The sequence below is a fragment of the Mus caroli genome, chromosome 4 (genome assembly GCF_900094665.2).
Source record: "Mus caroli chromosome 4, CAROLI_EIJ_v1.1, whole genome shotgun sequence".
Classification (NCBI taxonomy): Eukaryota; Metazoa; Chordata; class Mammalia; order Rodentia; family Muridae; genus Mus; species Mus caroli.
Window position 1 is genome coordinate 130,494,514 of NC_034573.1, and position 14,715 is coordinate 130,509,228.

The 14,715-nt window shown below is 54.5% G+C and overlaps 1 protein-coding gene and 1 long non-coding RNA gene across 2 annotated transcripts in view; one reads left to right on the plus strand and one right to left on the minus strand.

The window, feature by feature from the left end:
• The first annotated feature begins 18 nt into the window (after window positions 1-18).
• Window positions 19-6,583, plus strand: LOC110292482. The gene is made up of 3 exons (XR_002377720.1): window positions 19-127; window positions 2,295-3,360; window positions 5,777-6,583. It is a non-coding gene; the product is annotated as an uncharacterized LOC110292482 (long non-coding RNA).
• Padi1 (peptidyl arginine deiminase 1) overlaps window positions 2,075-14,715 on the minus strand; it is a 33,097-nt gene continuing 20,456 nt past the window's right edge. The window contains exons 11-16 of the mRNA XM_021159794.1: window positions 13,884-14,035; window positions 8,814-8,958; window positions 7,949-8,042; window positions 7,370-7,449; window positions 6,209-6,334; window positions 2,075-3,947 (exon numbers count right to left, since the gene is read on the minus strand). Coding sequence (XP_021015453.1) covers window positions 3,714-3,947; window positions 6,209-6,334; window positions 7,370-7,449; window positions 7,949-8,042; window positions 8,814-8,958; window positions 13,884-14,035 — 831 coding nt within the window. The 3' untranslated portion in view covers window positions 2,075-3,713. The remainder of the gene's footprint in view (window positions 3,948-6,208; window positions 6,335-7,369; window positions 7,450-7,948; window positions 8,043-8,813; window positions 8,959-13,883; window positions 14,036-14,715) is intronic.

Here is a 14,715-nt window from a genome sequence, read left to right on the forward strand (position 1 = left end):
TCTTGCCTCTGTTTACATTGCTGGAAGGGCCGCTGAGGATGCAGGATGCTAGGCCCCACTTCACCCTGGCGCAGGCAACCGGAGGTGCAGGTGGCCCCTGGATGCTTCATGCAAACCTATGAGAAATGTTGGTCTGTTCATGCAAACCTATGAGAAATGTTGGTCTTGCCTCTCTCCTCTCCCTCTCCCTCCCTCCCCCCTGTTCCTCCCCTTTCCCCTGCCTCTTCCCCTCCCCCTCCTCTCCACCCATCTTCCTCTCTTTATTCTCTCTCTCTCTCTCTCTCTCTCTCTCTCTCTCTCGCTCTCGCTCTCGCTCTCGCTCTCGCTCTCGCTCTCGCTCTCGCTCTCGCTCTCGCTCTCGCTCTCGCTCTCGCTCTCGCTCTCTCTCTCTCTCTCTGAGTCTCAAATACTCCAAACTCACTATGAGATTAAGAACAGTCTTAAACCTCGGATCCTTTTGCCTCCCAAGCGCTGGGATTACAGATCTGTACGACTCTACTCCGTTTTATCTGGTGCTGGAAATCACACCTAGAGCATTGTGTGTGCTAGGCTCTACCAACTGAGCCATATCCCCAGCTTCGCCCCCTATCTATATGTATTTCTAGATCGGTCTGATTTTTACATTTCTGGGAGAGGTGGTACCCACCTGTGCCGTGGCACCTGTGCAGAGGCCGAAAGACTTGTTTCCTCCTACCAGATCCATTCCAAGTCGTCAGGCTTGGTGGCTAGCACCTTTACCCACTGGGCCACCTTCTTGGTCCTCTGCCCACCTTTCTTAATTAATAGCTTGGGTTGTAAGACTAGAGAGAGAGAGAGCTTCCTCCTACCTCAGGGTCTTCCTGGTGGCACTTCACACACACACACACACACACACACACACACCCCTTACAGCCCACCACCGCCACCAATTGAGCCCTGATTGAGGATATGGGCTCACGTGGATATGGGCTCACTTTCCTAAGGCTGATGTTGGAGGTCAAAACCTCCCAAGGGGGTAAATGATACAACAGTGACCAATGTCATCAGGACCAAGAATATCAGCGTAGGTTGCCCTCTTGTAGATGGGGAAACTGAGGCAAGAGGTGTCTGCAAGAACAAAGACTCTGGGCAGGGGAGTCGAGTTTGATGGGCTGCACCACGTACTGACAAGATTCCATCTCTTCTCCTGGGGCCTGTTTCCTCAGGTCTAGAAAATGTGGCCAGTCACCCGCTTGGGCAGAGATAATGGCGGTGGAGGCTCAGAAGTGCTGAGTAGAGTCCCTCTTGCCAGCTGCTGCCCCCCCAGGGCAGGGCAGGGACCAGAACCCACTCACTTCCTAGGGCCCTCCATTTGCACCAGTCGGAGGCTGACATTTGGAGCCTATGACTGTCCCCTCTGCGGTGGCTCAGGGTATGGGAAGGGCATTCTCCAAAGCAGCCAGAACCCAGGGCATCTGGTTTCCAGCAAATGGCGTCAGCGTTAGGTAAGAACCAGCACTCTTGATAAAGTCCCAGACATCCTCCCTGACTGTGGGGGATGGGTGGAAAGAGTGGGTCACATTGTGCTGGGGACCTGATGAGCCTTGTGCTAAAATGTCTGTCAAAGGGTATAGTCTGAGGTCACAGCAAGTGTGTAAGATGAAAAGAAGCGATGTTTCCGAAGATCAGACCACCAGGCCTTGGGAACTTAGCACCGGAGTCAGGGCTACAGAATTGCATTGACCTGTCCTGGATCCCGGTGCCTTGGAGCATCGGCCCCTTCTGCTAGCAGGAGCCAGCCTCCCCACCTCTTTCCATAAAGCCAAGGGAAGAGGAGAGGAAGAGGAAGAGGCAGGTCCTTCCTCGATAGTATCTCAGGCAAGGGGGATGGGGGGGGCGGCGCGGGGGAGTGGCCATGGATCAAGGATCCTGTCGAATCAGCGGCTGTCTGGCATTCACCTGCCTCAGCCCAGGAAACTGCTCAGCTGACAAGGGCCGCCTGAGGCCCTGCTGGCACCGAGCCTAGGGACCTGTGCTAGGGTGTGGAGATCAGGGAAGCAGGCCCCTCATTTTCTTATCCCTCTGTCGGCCCAGGCGCAAATGAGGCAGCCAGTTAAAGAATGCACAACGATGTTTTTATTGATGAGAAAGACGGTGGCCAGTCAGCCAGGACCCCAGACAGCCTGAGCGGCAACTCTAGAGTCCCCATCACGTGGTGCTGAAGACTTGCTCCCATGATCGCCTGGGCTCTGTAGTCTCCTCTCCTCTTCAGAGGTCGGGCACCGCCCCAACCCTTCTCATTCTCCTTTACATTCTTCTCCTTCTCCGTGGCTCAGCTGCAGCCGGGCCATGATCATAGAGGAGGCTGTTGGTGCAGAGAGCCTACAAATGGGGTTCCAGTTCCACAGAACCTTCTGGAAGGGGGAAGAGCCAATGCCTACCTGGCCATGCCTAGCCTAACACGTCCATGGAAGCCTTCGCTGACTAAGTGTCCGCCGGTTATGAAGTGACAGAGCTGCCTCAAGTCTGGGGTGGCACCAGAAACTACTAAAAATATCTAGACAGAATCCAGTGGCCTGTGGTGGCTCCTGGACCACAGGAGGAAGGCCTCTGCCAGCCATGCCCTGCAGCTGGGTCTGCCTGCCTGCTTGCCTCCACATGCCTCTGTTACCTCAGCTGGTGCTATTAGCCTCCAGGCCAGCTGTCTGTCCTACTGGGGGTGGGGGTGGGGGACACAGAACTGCCATGGGGTTTACTGGGGCAGTACAAGTGTTGTGTAGGGTCCCTGGCTGCTAGGGGAGTGTGGGCCCGTCCCTCCCACTGCCTGCAGCAGGATCGGGAGTAATTAGAGACTATTAGAGGAAATTAGGCCTCACCTCCAGATGTAACTTAATGGCCTACCCCACCCTCTCCTAATACCTTGGGCCCCACCCCCTCCACATCTGGACCAACAGCCTTCAGGTTCAGGGGCCCCAAACACCCAGCCACGAGTCCCAGGCTTCCAGGTTCCCCACCCCAAAATGGGCAAGCTCTCTGCTTTCCTGGTCCGACCTTCCTGCCCACCCCCACCCACGCTTGCAGACTTCCGACGGCCTCCCTATAGCCCGCGGCATCTTCCAACAGGAAGCACCAGGGCTCATAATTAAAGGCTGCTCCGGCAGGTAACGAGCATCCTGCAGAGGTCGGACTGGATGGAGTTGGGCATTAGAGGGGCTTTTGTGCCTGCTCGCTTTCAAGGACTGAGTTTTCCTGCCCTTGCTCGCCTCCGTTGAACTGAACGGTGCCAGAGGGCCATGGCCTGAGGTCCTTTGGGAAAAAGGACGCCCCAAATCTTCCTTTTCATCTTACGCAATCCAGGCGTCATATGAAACCACGGTGCTCTGGCCCCAGGGTCCTGGCATGGTGGGCATTTCGCTCCAGAGCTATTTTTCTCCGGTTTCAGAGAGGTGGAGGGTTGGGGGTGGGACAGCTCAAAGTGGGGCGTGGCTGCGGAGGCCACACCTTGAACAGGCTCAACTTCCGGCCTTGACCCTCTCAGGGCTCTAGCTGGGAATGGGAGAAGGAAAAGTGGCGATAGTCTCCAGGGCAGGACAGGCGACTCCAGGAACTAAGAAGTGTGTTGTCCTCCTGGCGCTCAGCTGACCACAGTAGCCAGCCCGCTTTCAGGCCCCAGGAGGGTGGAGGCTGGTTCGTGGTCCTTGCCCTTGCCCTGGGACTCCCATCAGCTGGGAAGCAAGGGTGGTGGTCGGGCAGGCTCAGGGCACGGAGTTCCACCACCTAAAGGTAAAAGGTTTCCTCCGCACGTTGGTGCCACAGTGGATCTCTCCGAGCAGCTGGTGGTAAAAGAGAAAGTCGTCGATAAAGACGCAGCGCAGACCCAGCGGCTCCAGCAGAGAGCGCACCTTCTCCTCCAGGCAGCAGCGACCATTGATGAGCGGGCCGAAGGGCTTAGGGATGCCCAGGTACTTGCCGAGAACCACCATGTTGACCTGCGAGAGAGAGAGAGGAGAAAAGAGTCTCAGTGGCCGCGGATGCACCGCACCGCTGGACTCCTTCTGGGTTCTGGCTCTGCTGATCCATCCTCTGCAGAATTAGGGGTTGGTCAGGAACTCGGGTCTCAGATGGGGTTGGGGTATGTGCCCATTATAAATTGGGAGTCGTAAGCAGAAAGATGGTGAGTCTGAGGCCAGCCTGGGCTACATAAATAAGACATATCTCAAAAAAAAAAAAAAAAAAAGTAAGAGGTGGGGAAGGCTTGCCGGGGGTAGTTCAGTGGTACAGTGTTTCCTGCTGTAACAACCCGGGGCTTGGCTAACTGTACCAAAGGCGGTCTGCGGCCCTCCTGTTCCTCCTTCCATCTCTTGTCATATTGTAACAAGTTTGTCACAACCAGAGATGAAATATGCTAACTATTAGGTCTCAAACTCAGGACAAATGGCCACCTGAGGTGCCTTTTTAACCTATCAAAGCTGCTCTGGCCACCAGGTTCTCCCAGCATCCCTCAATCCCTACCTGTTACAGGGTCCTCCTGGCTGGCACACCAGAACCTCTACTCTGAACCCGTCAGCCCAGGGACCAGGCTGCCTTTCCCTCTATAATCCAGCCATTTTGGTTACTCAGCCTCCCACCCCTATTTTTTTTTTTTTTGTCTACTCCTTATTTTCCTGTCTCTGTCTCTCCTCCTCCCTCTTTTCACATGACCCAACTCAGGGAGGCTCTGTTCACTCTGGCTATACGCTCTCTTTTATCTAAAAAAACAAAACAAAAAACAAAAACTCCCTTCTGCCACATTTAGGAGCGGTCATATCTCCTCTGTGTGTGTGTGTGTGTATCTTTCACTAGCGTGGTGACACCTCTGCAGTACACAGCTTGCCTGGCTGTTCACAGCATCCTGTTAGTCCTTAGCCCTTACTGAGTATCCGTGTACTCCAGAAACGTCATCCCTAAATCTCACAGTCCTCCCCCCAACCCCCTGGCCCGGGGTTGTGGTTCAGACAGGTCAAGTAACATTACCAAGGTCACAAAAACTTGTTGCCCGCTCCATGGGCTGGGGTGCACATGCTGGAGGGGGGAGGTTGCAGGGAGTCCAAGGGCAGGGAGAAGAATAAGAAGCCATGCTTATTGCCATGGTTAGGACTCTGCTCCCAGAGTTAAGAGTTCGAGGCCAGCCTGGTCTGCAAAGTGAGTTGCTGTTTCATAGAGTGACTTTGTCTGGGGGTGGGGTGGGCGTGGGAGGAGTCCAAGATCATGAGCTATAATCTCAGCCACGCCCAGTGGTCCTTCAGTGTTCAGATGCAAGCAGCCATTAGCACACGTGGCTGGGTAGGTTAAAATCACTTCCTGTCTCAGGTGGTTATCTGGCTTAGGGGATGCTGTGTTACACTGCAGACTGCCAGAGAGCTCACCCAGCAGGTAAAGCTCAAGCAGAAGGCACAGGCTCTCTTCAAGCAGCCCTGATCAGTGGGGATGGATTTTACCCTCCTGGTACTCTTGGTTGTTACAGGAGGCCAGAGATGTGGTTAAATACCTTGCGATGCCCAGCCGCAGGAGGCTTAGGGGGAAAACTCCTGTTTCTGAAGAACAGCGTGACAGCGTGGCATCCTGCCAGCCTGGACGCTGGACTTGGGACAGCCAAGGACAGCCAGGAACCTAGGTACTCCCTCACTCCAGCCTGCACACCCCTCCCCTAACTCAGTTCTACTCTGGTCTTGACAGAGGAGAGGTACCCAAGTTAAAGGCACAGTAGAGAAGGGGGGCCATTTCCCACTCCAGAGCCCACCTCTCTTCGAGAGCCTCACCACTTATCCTTTCCTGACAGGAAATGGGCTGACCAGCTGGCTGCTTCGATAGCATCGCTCAGACCCCGCCCAACTGAGGGCTCTTGGCCTCATCTGCCTGTCAGCTGCCTAATGGTTACGATTTGTTCTGCCTTCCTGGAAACCCTACACAGAAGTCCCCTGTGGGAGCCACAAGTGTAGGAACTAAACAAGCCAGTGAACCTCCGGACAGAAGGCAGAAACATCCCCGTCTACCTTTCCATCTAGAAAATGTGAGCTTTATTGGGTGTGACTGGCTTCCCCGCTGAGGGGTGTCTAGCAGCCCTTCCAGCTGCTGCCCACTGGGTACCAAATACACCAGCTCACTGTGGTCACTCAGTGACGCCCAGGATACGCATCTGCCCCACTTAGGAACTGCGGAATCAGCTGCCTCAGTATCCACCTGTCCTCGTACCCACCCACCGGGGACTCACCATGTCAGGAAAGAATGCTTCAGCGTAGGCTCCCTTCAGGAAGAAGAGCTGTGGAATGTCCACGATGTCGCTCTCGGAGAGGCCCAGCTCCCGCTTTAGCACCTCGCGGTTCCAGTCGATGCATTTCTGGGGAAGAGGGAAGCCGTGGGCCAATGGAGAGGACTCTTAAGTGCTCTGTGCCTGTGCGCAGCCCTGCGCTCCTGTGGGCGCCTCCGAGCCTCACAGTGGCTTTGTGCAAATGGACTCACAGGTGTCCGAAATGGGGAAACTGAGGCCCAAGGCAGCTCGCCTAACTGCGCAGAGCCAGGGAAAAGTTGAAGTTTGGTTCTGAAGGTCCCTGTCACTTGGTTACAATTTTTTTTAATTATTATTTTTTTAATTTTATGTGTATGGGTGTTTTGCCTGCCTGTGTGCCAGTGTGCTATGTTTACGCCTGGTGCCAGTGGAGGCCAGAAGAGGGCGCCAGTTGTCTTGGAACTGGAGTTCCAGATGGTGGTGACTTGCCACGTGGGTGCTGGGAATTGGACCTCCTCAGTCCTCTGGAGGAGCAGCCAGTGCTCTTATTTTTAAATTGTGACTAGTGTGTGCGTGTGAGTGTGTATATGCATGTGTCTATAGGTATATATGTATTTCTGGAATCAGACTTAGCTCATCAGGCTTGGCCACTTACTGAGACACTCTGACGATCCCCTGTCATTTTAGCATACTGCCCCAGCCACCGGTGGCTAATACTTCTGTTAGCCCCAGCCATCTATGTAACGTCCCTGGCAAAGTGCAGAAGGACCAAGGGGCCTCCTCCCTTCACTGAGCCCAGCACAGTGAACACGGCAGGCACCGTCTTTGGTCAGCCATATCCCTTCTTAGACCTGTGACACCTGATCTCTGCACAGGACCCCTGAGGACCCCGTGTCTCTGCCTCTCACAGTCATGCTTCCGGAGTGAGTGCTTGGATTCAATATCTGTGGAAATGAAGGGCACCCCCAGAGCCAGGCATTCCAGGAGCCTGTGCAGCCTGAGGGCGGTTAGCCTGTCCCCAAGTCCACCAACCCCTGAGGACAAGGCTCATCCCACAGCCTCAGAAATCTGCAGGGCAAACTGAGGCCAGGCCCTGTCCCCCACAGGCTGGACATTGCTACCATCCAGCTTCCATCCTGCCCTCACCTGCACATGTGCGCTATCCCTCCTGAGGTGCTTGTCAGCTAAGATGTCGTTGATGCTTCTCTTTGTCTTATGCTTGAGGCCTGTGGAGGACAGAATGTGTTCAGGGGACAGACTGTGCATGGCTTGGGGACACTGCCTGAAGCCCCCAGGCCTGGAGAAGCACATTGCAAGCCAGCGGCTCTGACAGGAGTAGGTTGGGGAAAGAGAAAGGCCAGACACTGAGGGGCTGCCTCCAGCTGCAGAGAAGACCTGGTGAAGACTCAGAAATACTGGGGAAAGGCCCCAGGGCTCCTCACAGCGCCCAACGCTGACCTCCCACACCTTGGTCACTATGTGACCAAGAGCACACATACCCTCAGTTGACCCCACCTCCAGCTAAGGTTGAGCCCATTTGAACCCAGGTGGGACCCATGCATCTCTCCCAAAGTCCAGCCTAGGAGCCCCACTAGCATCCAGGGCGACTCCCTGACTCCTTCGGTCCCTCCTTGCCCCAAGGCAGCCGTAGGAACACACCCAGGGATGGTGAAGGAAGGACAGAATCCCCATGAGGTGATAGGTGACACGGCCTTGGGTACTCACCATCAAACTGCTCGGCCTCCCCGTAGCCCTCCTCCTTCTTCTCCTGGAACAGCTGGAGGCAGGCACTGGGACTGGCCAGGAGGAGCCGGAAGCCCTGCCACAGAGGGGACAAAGGGCTCAAGGCATGGATCCAAGGACAGTTCAGGAGCCCACCCACCACACCCATGGTTCCCACCTGCAGGCCTTTCCCCACACTGGTCTCCCGACCCGGAGCCCTGCTCACTTTGCCTCCCAGGGAACTGAGTTCCCACCTAATCCAGGTGTGTCCCCGCTCCAGCTGTTCACTGTTCCTCCCCTTATCAGAGCTCTCGCCACGCTATGCCACAATCACCGTCTGGCCACCATGGTACTTAGTTCATGATGTCCGAAGGCCACTTTCTTCACAGCCCTCTCCACAAGACGGTGGGACTCTGTGGTCAGTGCAGAAACCATAGCCCATGCCTGTGTACAACCCTCCCCAGCCAGCCTTCGATTCTACGGACCTGAGTGAGGGCAGAACCCTTCTGAGCCTCGATTTTCTTACCTGTAAAATGGAGTCAATAAATGGGCCTGTTGGAGGGTTACATGGCTAAAAGTGTGTGTGAGTCCGGCATATAGTGTTTGAGTCATTTTTCCAACTCTTGCCTGATTCATGGATTAGTCTAGGTCTGAAAGGACCAGCAGGAAGCACACATGTCCTCCTGGCCTGAGGCTTTTGACTCCTCCAGGAAGCACTCCCTGATTAACACAGCCTAAGCCCCCCACACAATGACCCCATAGGACTGAACTGGTGGCAGTGCCCCTGTCCCGAGCCACCCCATCAGGCCAGATGGGGCAGAGGTGACTCAATTGGAAGTCTGTGGGGTAGTGGAGCAGGGGGTCCCACCTTTTGGTCAGAGGTGGGCACGAAGCTCAGAAACTCATCCACGTGGCCCACGGAAAGCCAGTCGGAATAGAGTTCCACAGGAGCCTGCACCTGTTGGGCCTGCAGGAAGTCACGCACCACCCTGGCCATCCGCCGCCCGCTGGGCCTGGTGGGAAGAGACACTCAGTCAGACACCTTTTGTCCTTATAACCTTCTGAGCAGGTCCTCTTTACCAGAGGGGAAACTGAGGCTTAGAGAGCTAACTCAATCTTGGCTACACTGAGCTAAGGTGACACCATCATGGCCACATGGCTGAGAAAGGTCAGGGACTCAGTCCACCTATTATAGGCCCGGAAATTTGAAGCCAAAGCTGAGGCCATTGGCAGCAGAGGGTGGGAGGACATCCCAAGAGAAGGGAGGCAGACACCCTAGGTCAGGGGACAGGTGGGACATGGTGGATGCAGGCCAGGCCAGGGCCAGGGGTCAGGTTTGGCAAGGGGGTGGAGCTTGTTTGATTAAGGCCTTCTGAGCCCAGCCAACCACACTGTGGAGTCTGAAAAAGAAAAAAGCCAGTCTTATTCACACCAGAGTGTTAGAGTCACACACTGCCTGGGGCATTTGGGGTTCTCCACGCCCAACCCCCAGACATTCCTGAGATGAGATCTAGCATTTCCTAATCCCCTTTACCCCTGAGGATGCTGCAGGAGCCTCCTCCCAGACTTCCCCGTGTAGCTGAGGATGGCTTTGAACTCCTGATCCTCCTGCTTCTAGCTCCCAAGTGCTGGGATCACAAGCAAGCAAGACCACAACCGGTTTATACAGTGCTGGGGGTTCAGGCATGTCACCATCTGAGCTGCAGCCCCCAGGCTTGGGCTTCAAATCGCTGGCCTTGAAACCCTTAAGGTCTGGCTCTGACGGCTGTGTGGCCCAGGCTGTCTCTTCTTGGTTCTCTGAGCCTTAGTTTCCCTCTGAGAAGAGGACCCACTTGAAGATTTATTTTATTTAAATAAAATGATCCTGTTCCTGACAGACTGCCCAGCTTAAGGCCACGCCACCCACAAGCTCTCAGACCTGCTTCCTATGGAGTGGTCCTGCCCTAAACAAGGAACGGCACCAATCAACCCTCGTCATCCTTCGCAGCTAGCGGGGGGCCGTCCTCTCTGGGTGGCCAGTGGCCTGTCCTTCTCCTTGATGCACACTGTGAACTTCATCCCTTCTGATCTATCCAGAGGGAGGCTTTCAAACATCAGACTATGCCTCTCTTTCAGATGGCCTCATTCCCATCTCACCTCCAGAAACTGCCTGGCCCCTGCCTAGCTCCTCCTGACTTCCTCATGGCCCGATGTCTACCTGACCCCAGCCTGGCCCTGACACTCTCTGCTTCACTCATTCTGGTCTCCTGTGGACCCCTGAACTTACCAGACACATTCCTGCCCCAGGACCTTTACATCTATTCTGCCCTCCGGCTGGAATCACAAACCTCTCCCCATGGTCTCATGGCTCCCCTCTTGCCTCTTCCTCTCTTGCAAGATGTAATGGTAACTCAAATCTTGCCATCTTTCTTTGAGGTTTGGACAAATGGAAGCCGTGTCCCAACTCCCTTCATAGCTTCTTTTTTCTCCGTGGCACCTGGGATATTACTTGCCTGGGTCTCACCCTCTGCTGAGGTGCGCACCCTATCAGAGCAGGACTTAGGGTTCTCAGCTGTTCTCTGCTGAAGCCCCGCCCCCTCACGTAATCTCTGCTTCAGAAACAGTGGTGAATGATGCAGATGCTTTGGAGCAGCTCTGTCTAGAGGCTTCAGAGGTGGCTCAGTTAGTGCACTGCTTGTCTAGTGTGCACGAGGTCTTGGGTTCAATCCCTGGTACCACATAGACAGGGTGTGGTGGTACAGTATCTGAGAGGCAGAGGTGGGGGATCCTCCTGTATTTTGAGTTTGATGTCAGCCAGGGCTACATGAGACTCTTCCTCAAAACATTAAAAATATAACCCAAAAGTCCATCATTTATAGTGACTGGAGTATGCCACAGACAAGTTCTGGGAATGTGCAGACGATGATGCTCCTGCTTGGAACTGGGTTCCGTGGTGGCGCACGCCTTTAATCCCAGCACTCGGGAGGCAGAGGCAGGCAGATTTCTGAGTTCGAGGCCAGCCTGGTCTACAAAGTGAGTTCCAGGACAGCCAGGGCTACACAGAGAAACCCTGTCTCGAAAAAACAAACAAACAAAGAAAGTGGGAACCACGTTCTTATGTCTGCTAATCCAGTATAGTGTGGGTCGTTTTGAAGGCCATCTTTGAAAACAATGAGAAACAATTCAGTAGGTGCAGAGCTACACTCCTCCTTGGAGCCCTCTCCCACCCTCCCTTCCGGAGGCTGAGGCAAAGGGGTCCAAGCCCCAGGAGAGTCATCTGTACATTATAAGCAGTCAGATTCATCTCTGCATCATAGCCAAAGACACCACCAGGGGGCAAACTTGTTCAAAGGCCCGATCTCGGTGAGTGGAAAACCCAAGGCAGCCAAGAAAGGATCTAGTTTGTTGGGTACCTCCTGTGAGCTAAGCTCGACTCTTATGCTTAATACCACTTGTAGTCCCCAAGAGCATCCTGAGCCGGCGTGGTGGCGCATGTCTATAATCCCAGCACTGGGGAGGAAAAGGCAGGTTGATCCCTGAGTTCGAGGCCAGCCTGGTCTACAGAGTGAGTTCCAGGACAGCCAGGGCAACACAGAGAAACCCTGTCTCAAAAAACCAACCAACCAAAGAAGATCGTCCTGGGATCATACATATTAGCAAAGTTACCATCCGAGGGTCACCCTGTCCCCTTCCTCACCTTGTGCCTCTCCTTTCTTTCTCCCTCAGCTTCAGCCCCTGCCCACTGGCCTCTTCCCATCTCACTAAACCCTCTGGCAAGCTCTAGCTCAGGACAGCAGGCCAACTACCAACTTCTACACTGGGACCCACAGAGGACACCTGGTTTCTGACTGTATCACTAATCCCGTGTGGCTCTAAACCGGTAGCTGTCCCTCTCTGAGCACCAGGGCCTCATCTGTCCACTAAGGGTCTTATTCCTGGTTTTTAACGGTCTATAGGCTGACGTACAGCTCCTTAGTGGGCCACAGTTGATGGGCACCTGGAGACTCTGCCTTCTTTGCAGGTCCTTCATGAGAACCTAGAGGGTCTAGAAAGTCTCTGCAGCTTGAAAGGGGAGGGGAAAGCTCCTGACTGGGGCAAGTATGCCCCCTCCATCCCCTACCCCACTGTATGTGTTCCTGACTGGGACAGGTATACCTCCTCCACCCCGTACCCCAACATACACACACAGAAGCCAGAGCCGACATCAGGTATCCTTCTCTATGGCTCCCCACCTTATTTCAGGGAGGGGGCAGGGCCTCTCACTGAACTTGGGGCTTACTTTTCAGCTAGGTTGGCAGCCCTGTGAGCCCCAGGGATCCTCTTGTCTCTGCCCCTCCCACCAGTGCTGGGATTACAGACGTAGGCTGTCATGCTCGGCTTCTAACATGACTGCTAAGGTTCCAAACTCAGACCTTCACACCTTGCCCACTAGGCAATCCGGCCAGCCCCAAGCGAGAGGGCCTTTTTATTAGGGCCCATTTTACAGCTAGAGAAAATGAGGCATGGGATAGAAAAGAAATCATTTATTTAAAATGTACCAGCATTGCCCTCTCTGCATCCTTAGAATGTCCTCTTCTGGATGCTGCTTTTTTGTTTGTTTTGCTTCGTTCTTTTCCTTTCTAGTTGTAATTTTAATTTAGCTTTTGTTTTGTTTGGGTTTTTGGTTTTGGAGACACACACCTCACTGCAGCCTGGCCTGGCCTTGAACTCACAGCTTTCCTGTTTCACCCTCTTGAGTACTGGGGTTACAGGGTTGTGCCACCATGCTCCACACCCACGTGCCCGGCACATGACCTTAATGTGAATGAACAAACTGACCACTGACAATTGGCTGCACACCGTGGTGACTGCAGCTGAGCGGCACAGCCCACATTTGTGGGCATCGGACTCCAGAGACTCACAGCTCCCTCCCTGCAGCCCTCTAGGCCTGAAGCCCAGGCTGTGGTAGGACCAGCCCCTGTATGCTATCTGAGATGGGTGTCCAGCAGGGTCACCCCCAGCCACACTCAGCCCAGTACAGCAGGTCGCAGCACCCAGCTGTGTGCCTCCCTTGGTACCAGCAACCCCTCCCTTGTATGATTTCACAGCCTTGGGTTTTCCACCTGAGGCTATGTGACCTTCCCACTGTCAGAGGCCAGATGGGGCTCAGAGGATGAGTTAGGGGACACCCAGGCTCCATACCAAGCTTCACAAATGAAAAGGTTATCCAGGGTTTGTGGTTGAGTGGTGCTCTGTGGGCTACTTGGGGAAGGGGAGGGACCCACTCGGTGTAGTAAGCAGGCATCTGCATCTGTCTACGTGTTAACTGAACCTTGACCTCTGCTCCATCACAGCTGGTCGGCATAGGGCCACCGAGATGCCCTGCCACAAGGGTACCCAGCTGGTTGCTTGCTCAGTTCCAGCTGCCTATTCTGCCTCTGGACCCTTCCAAGACAGGATAACAGCGGCTGGCTTCCCCTTCTGTCCCTGCTTATGTGGCAGAGGGCATGTCACCTCCCAGCTTGGCTGATTTTGGACAGGTTCTCATTAGTTCAGGCTGGCTTTTGGATTCTCAATGTAGCTGAAAATAACCATGAACTTGTGATCCTCCTGCCTCTACCCACCCAAGTGCCGGGATCACAGTCTGTGCATCTCTCTTGGATTACTTACTCCACGCTGGAGATCCGAACCCAGGTAAGTACTCATGCATGTTGGGCAAGCTCCTTCAACGGAGCTCATCCCCAGCCTCTGACGTGCTGGCTTAATGTGTTGATTATGCTTATCAGACTCTGGCCCACTAATTTGACCCTGAAACCTTATAATCTGTTGGAAAGTCATTCCCATGGACTGGAGAGCATCTTCCAGTCTGGACTCTGTGACAGTCCTTCCATGGGTTCTGGAGAGCACCTCTTAGTCCAGAGAGCCACATGGGTGAGCTTACTGAGTCCTCCCCCACCCGACACCCTTCCAAGCCACTCACTTGGGGAAGCTGCCACCAATGAGGATTCTGCCGAGGGGGTAGTCTATGTTGCCCACCCTCACTGGCGGGCTCACATCCAGGTTGCCGAAGGAATCCAGGCCAGAGGCACCTGCCAACTCGATCTCCCGGGTCACATATCCAAAGTCAGGACCCTAGAGAGGTGCCATGAGAAGCCCCCCCAGACAGGAGGGTCAGGGGGGAAGGAGCCATGCCTAGCAGAAGCAAGGACATGGGATACCTGCTCCCTGGCTCTCTGGTGAAAGCATGCTTCCATTCAAACCTACCAAGCCCTGGTCTACACTCTGATCAGATCAAGTCACTGCCCAGAGGAGAGCAGAGAGTCACCAGGCTCTTGATCGAGCAGCGAATGTCTAAGGGACTCAAGGATGGACAGTCATGGAAGACAGACCTTGGCTAGGGAAGGAAGGGAGAATGAAGCAAGTAAGGGCTGCGAAGATGGCTCCAGAGGAAAAGCAAGCACCGGCCACGAAAGTGTGAGGACCTGAGTGTGATCCCCAGGACCCACAGAAAAGCCTGGGGTGGTAGCCACTGGGCTGGTAGGACCAGCCCCTGTATGCTATCTGAGATGGGTGTCCGGCAGGGTCACCCCCAGCCACACTCAGCCCAGTACAGCAGGTCTCGGCACCCAGCTGTGTGCCTCCCTTGGTACCAGCAACCCCTCCCTTGTATGATTTCATAGCCTTGCCACTCCAGTACTGAGAGGTGGGGTAGACATGTGTGGAACTCTGGGACCTACTGGTCGGCTAGCCTAGCCTAACTGGTAAGTCCCAGGCCAATAAGAGACCACTGTCTCATAAAAATAAATGGGTGG